The sequence below is a fragment of the Protopterus annectens genome, chromosome 8.part0 (genome assembly GCF_019279795.1).
Source record: "Protopterus annectens isolate FY-2018-M chromosome 8.part0, PAN1.0, whole genome shotgun sequence".
In the NCBI taxonomy this organism is placed as follows: Eukaryota; Metazoa; Chordata; order Ceratodontiformes; family Protopteridae; genus Protopterus; species Protopterus annectens.
In genome coordinates, this window is record NC_056741.1 from 1,235,116,196 (window position 1) to 1,235,122,195 (window position 6,000).

General features: G+C 35.9%; 1 protein-coding gene across 1 annotated transcript in view; it reads left to right on the forward strand.

Annotated features, from left to right (window-relative positions):
• LOC122809329 (cyclin-dependent kinase 17-like) overlaps positions 1–6,000 on the forward strand; it is a gene marked incomplete in the record, with an annotated part of 1,699,239 nt that overhangs the window by 868,270 nt on the left and 824,969 nt on the right. Inside the window, 1 exon segment of the mRNA XM_044080731.1 lies at positions 2,834–2,959. Within this exon segment, the coding sequence (XP_043936666.1) occupies positions 2,834–2,959 (126 nt within the window).

Here is a 6,000-nt window from a genome sequence, read left to right on the forward strand (position 1 = left end):
GTTTAACATGCACAAACTGGGAATCAAACAGTGAAGAGTGCCACTGCCTTGTTTAATAGTGTCATAACAGCATGCTTAGGTCGTTGATGAAATAAGGGAATTGTAGGAGTTGTGTGGAAGTAATATTATCAAGAAGCTAGCCCCCACTAAGTAGCGAGCCATTGTTATTCTGTGGACAGAGTGTCTTGTCTCAGCATTAGTTAGCATCCTACCTGGGTAACAGATTGTGTGCTTCCCCCTCTTCTTCCTGAGAGAACATCATTCCTAGTGATGGGGACAGCTTTTGCTCTCATCTACACCGATACCTTCATGGGTTATTTCAAGGTTATATATATTTGCAATCAGGCTAATAGTTTTGTCCCTTTCCTCAGTATGTGGTGTCATTACCTTGATGACTGTTGGGTTATTTGGGAAGGGATCATAATAAATTATATAGAATTATGGAATATTTCAATAAAAATAAATTTGATAAAATTCACTCCATGATGTATTTAATAAGACTGCTGATTTTATTGTTATGACAAATTATAAGAATCTCGATGGATCTTTTGATACCTCTATTTTCTGTAATGCTTATTCTGAAAATACTTTCTTACCCAAAGGCAATTGTCACCTTCCACATATTGCTAAAAACATGCCTAAATCTCAGTATATTCAAATTAAAAGAATCTGCAATAATGAGAGTAAATATTCAATATGTAGTAAGGTTTTGACACATTGATTTAGACGTAGAGTATATAGTGTGCAGGATTTATATCCGGTCAAGCTGGAAGTTGACTCACTTCTGCACGCTTCCCTACTGATGTATAAAGATAAGGAAAAAGAGTTACATGAACAAATAAGGCTTATGGGGCCAATTCACATCTCATTGCAGATGTTATTAATAAGCAGTGGCACATATTATTATCAGATAATATTTTATTTAATAAGCAGGCATCAAAATGTACACTTAGCTATAGGAGAAATAAAAATGCAGGACAATATTTCAGTCATTTTAAGGCAGAAAGTAATCAGCGCTTTGCATCAGTAGGTATTCCATGTAGCTTTTGAATGTATATTAGGGAAAAAAAAGGCAGTCATGCTACTCCGAAATATGGGAAAATGTTTAACATTCAAAGCCTTATTTGTTGTAATACAGAATGGTTGGCACTCCGAAATATGGGAAAATGTTTAACATTCAAAGCCTTATTTGTTGTAATACAGAATGGTTGGCTTATCTGGTACAGTGCATTTCTGGTTGCTTTTATGTTGGCCTTCATAATGTTTTAAAGAGATTATTTCAGCTCATAACTAATATAAGATTGTAAAAAAAACAGTAGATCGCTTATATAAGGATTTGTTATGTCATCCACTGTGTACTTTTATAGAGACTGATAAAGTGAAAGTTGTAATGGAATAATTTATTGAATAGTAAAAAAAAGTTATGGATTATTTTAATGGATACGTTATTTCACCTAGGTTTAAATGGCCATTTTTAACGATTCAACCTAAGTTATAGCCTGATCAGTGTGATTTCCTTTTTATATATATGATAAAGGGTATGCTAGTTAATTATGTAAAATGTACTTCCCATATGGGAAAGTGTAGAAATAAAAAAATGTTGTGTCACAGATCAAAAGGATAAATGACTAATTAAAGGCATCATGTGACTGTTGATTGTTATTTAGTATAGGAATTGCAGTACTATTGTTATTACTGATGAAGCTGCATTTAGTATGAAACTGGCTTAATCATTTAATAAATTTGATTAAAGATTTTCGGTGTGTGCTCACTGAAGTTGTGTATGTTTTGGAGGTATATATTTTTTGTGTGTGTGTTACTGATTTAACTTAAAAGTGAGTGTGTTGAGGAGGGATAGGCAGGCATGGACTAGGAACCAGTTGGATGAAGAGATATACTGAGGCATTGATGCCCTTTGTAAGGGCTGAGGTGGAAAAATTTGAGAATTATATTTTTGGTCTTTTGCAGTATGTCTGTGGTACGATTAGAATGCATAGCTGGGATAGGACGGCATATTGCATGTTAACTTGGTCAATCAAAGGCAGTTCTGTAGGTGAGTCTCTTGAAGTCCATGTCATTAACACATAACTAAGTTACAATTGGCAACCCAATCATAATCCTCTATAGCATGCTACTTCAGTTTGTGCACAGTGTGTTTTATGGAAAAACGACCATGGAATGAACTTTTGACAAAGGAGAATACTCTTGGTGTTTAGACATGTAAGATTAGCAGTTATTGACAAGTATCGTGTAAAATATTTTGGTTGCATTAGTTTGCAAACAAAGCATTGTTTTATTTACTACTTCTGCACAGCCAGTTTGTGTAAACCAAGTACAGCTGCCAATTGTTTTAAAACTGGCTTGAATGAAGTAGGTTGATGTGAAAGCCAACTGTGCATTTTATTAAAATTATCCTTGTAAATAAAGTCAGTTTTTCATTGTTCATGTAGTTTGTGTATCTCCTTGTGTTGCTGTTAGCTGTTTATTCAAAACAAGTTTTCGAATTCTCTTCTCTGGATTACTTTTAAGGCTGACTTACATTCACATACTTTGTCACTGTAAAGATCATCAGTTAGATATAAATTTTGTTATGTGGTTTTAGCAGATGCATCAGAACATCGGATACACCATGTCTGTCATCTGATATATTTAAGCCATTAGATGGCAGACAAAGGCAAAACCAAATGCTTTTTTTTCTAAGTCAACATGCTCAAGGTTTCCTAACTAGAATATAGCTTTTCTAGCTCATGTCATTGTTATAAAATCAAAACAATAAGTAATGGTAGATAATTGGTTTGATTGATGAATTAAAAGCTAATTATCTTTGTTTCAGGATATCAATAAACGTCTGTCCCTACCTGCTGACATCCGCCTGCCTGAGGGTTACCTAGAGAAGCTCACAATAAACAGTCCACCATTTGACAAACCACTGAGTAGAAGGCTGCGAAGGGTCTCATTGGTATGTCAGATAACCTGTTCTGTTAACATTTGTGTCTGTTTTATCAGCTGTGCTGTGGATAAACAAGAGAGCATGTACTTAAAATATTGGCCGGGTAAGCATTCTAAAACCTTGGACTGGTTAGATAATGTACACTGCCACATTTTGGTTCAGAATTCTCAACTTTTTGATTTCTACTGGGTAGAGTTCAGTCCTCATTACTAGATCAGTCATTAAAAAAAAGCTTTTCTCCCACCCTCTGTAACTTTGACAGTGCTAATGATACAGCTAGGGCATTTGTCTATGTAGAGTGGCATGGCTATAAGGAGGACAGACGGTCCAAGCTTCTTTACAATCTTAGTTTAGGGAGTGGGGAGGTTGACAAATTTCACAGGATTTAATGGGTTACCTCTTGAAAAAAAGACTGGTTTGTCTACTGCAAAGAACTTTTTGGACCTCATCCATGCTGTCTTCCTTTTCATCGCCTAGGAAACTCCCCTTCACCCAAGAAGAAGCTCCTTTGTAGACCAGGGGAAGGTACTCAAACATCCCATGGTCTTACTTCTTTCTATGCTGGCTGATTAGTGTTGCAAGCCTAACATCCACATTCCTTTCTTCTAGGACTGCTTCTTATGAGGCTTTTTCATGTTGGCCCAGTTTTGAGAGCTTTCATAAAGGAGCAGTACTTTCTTGATGTGGTTAAGAAGTACTGTGAATTGGAACTCTTAGTCCCTTCCCTAGAAAGGGCTGTTGTTGAGACTATATTAAATCTGTTTAGAGCTCTTGTAAAAAGCCCAGGCTCCACTTCTTCTGGGTATGTAATGGCGAGTAAAGAAAACCAATACAGGATCATACAACATGGTAGCACTTAAAGACAAGCTAAAATATAAATATTTGAAAAACAGGGGCAGCTATGGGGCATCCGTGTTGCAAACACATATGCTAATATTGTTTTAGTTTTGTGGGAGATTTATTTATTTATTTTTTTCTGAAAGTAACATATTTAAGAGTCAAGTACTGTTATACAGGTGGTCTGTGGAGGATATATTATTGATCCAGGAAGGCAGTGCAGAAGAGCTTGATCAATTTTTAAATTATCTTACACAGAGTGTAATTTTTTAAATTAAAGAATAGTTCTTTATTTTATTATAGAGATTGAGGTTTTGGATATTATATTGTTTAAAACTTTGGATGGGAGCATAGATGTAACTGTTTATAGGAAGGCAATTAAGAAAACTATGCATTTACATCAAAGTAGCCCCCCGCCTTTATGCTATCTATTATTCCAAATGGTCAAATGCTGTGCCTTGCTAGGTTGAATACTAATGATAATGTTTTAAATGGTCAGCTGGATGATGATATAGTTGATTTATGTAACAGAGGATTTATGAAATCTGACCTTGAATAACAGCATAAAAAGGTTAATAAGAAATGCCCAGAGCTGCTTTTTCCAGTGATACTGAAGTTAATGCAACTATGAGATGTAATGATAGAAATAGGGTTAGGTGTACGATCGGGTCTATATTGCAACATCGAACGCTGAAAACAGCGAACGATATTTCATTGACACATTTTCAGTGAAAGCTGAAAATGTCAAAACCACAGAACAGAGATTTCTTTCCTAGGGAATGAAATCGCTGCTTCAACCCCCCCCCCCCCAAAAAAAAAAACATTAAACACTTCCAAACACATACACACATACCCTAATCCTAATTATACCCCCCCCAAAAAACAGTAAACAACTAAATACACATATGCACATAACCCAACAGTAAACATTTTAAACCATATGCACTTACCTTAACTTGCACCCTAACCCTAAGGTCAGTAACTCTCGCACATTTACATAAACAGTTCCAAACACATACACACTTACCTTAACCCTAATTCTACCCCCCCAAAAACAAAAGTAAACAACTGAAAACACATACACACATTACTTAACCATACATCTAACACAAAATATAAAACATTTAACACTTTCATACATATGCGCTTACCTTAACCCGCACCCTAACCCTAAGGTCAGTAACTGTTGCACAATCACACTCGGGAGCTATACCGGACAAGAGACCACACGACACTTCAGAACACGGTCAAGCAATTTCTTCGCTGTTTTGCCTGTTACATGTGTCGATGAAAGCGCATTCGACAAAATGCATTTTCATTGTACTAATAGGAACCCACATGATCACATATAAACGTCGGGTCTATATTACATAGACGAAAAATCAAAATCTTGAATTCTCGGATGAGCGAAAACACAGGTAATCAAAATCACTATTGTGGGGGGCTGCGCCCCCCCCCAATATATTCCAACTCTGAGATCATACTACAGTGAGGAAAGGGCAAATTTTCCGATCTTCACTGTACAGCGCTCTCACAATATCGATTTCAATTACCTGCGTTTTCACTCATCCGAGCGGTCGAGATTTTGATTTTTCATCGTTCTGATAAGAACCCTAATCGTCGCACTAATAAAATACAAGATAGTATAAGGAAACATTGGAATATTCTAGATGGTCTTAGAGGCTTGAAAATGAGCGACTCCTTTGGTCATACACCTAACTTTAGTTATGAGAAAGCACAGAACCTGAAACAGAAGATGGGATGTAAAGAACAACAGGTTTATAAATGCAATAATAATTATAGTCAAAAGAAAGGCACACATCCATTTACTGTTTGTTCTGTAGGTATATTTATAAATAGAGCAGCTCCATATATCCAGCTACAAAGAAAGTACATTATCTTACTGTATATGCAAACTTTAAGAAAAGGAATTTGGTTTATATTGCTTTATACCAAGTATGTGATGCATTTTATGTTGGAAAAACTAACTTTAAATTAAAGGACTGGATCTGTGGCCATATTTCAGAAATTAGAAAAGGGTTACAAACTAATTCCTTATGTAAACATATCTCTAATTAAGGTCAGGAGCATTAATTTAAGTTTGCTGATGTCCTTCGTGTTTCGCAGTTATTAATTTGGGTTATCTGTTTGTAGTAGCCCTCAGTCGGCCTGCTTATCAAAGTCTTGGGTACTGCGTCGGTTGCTGTCTCATC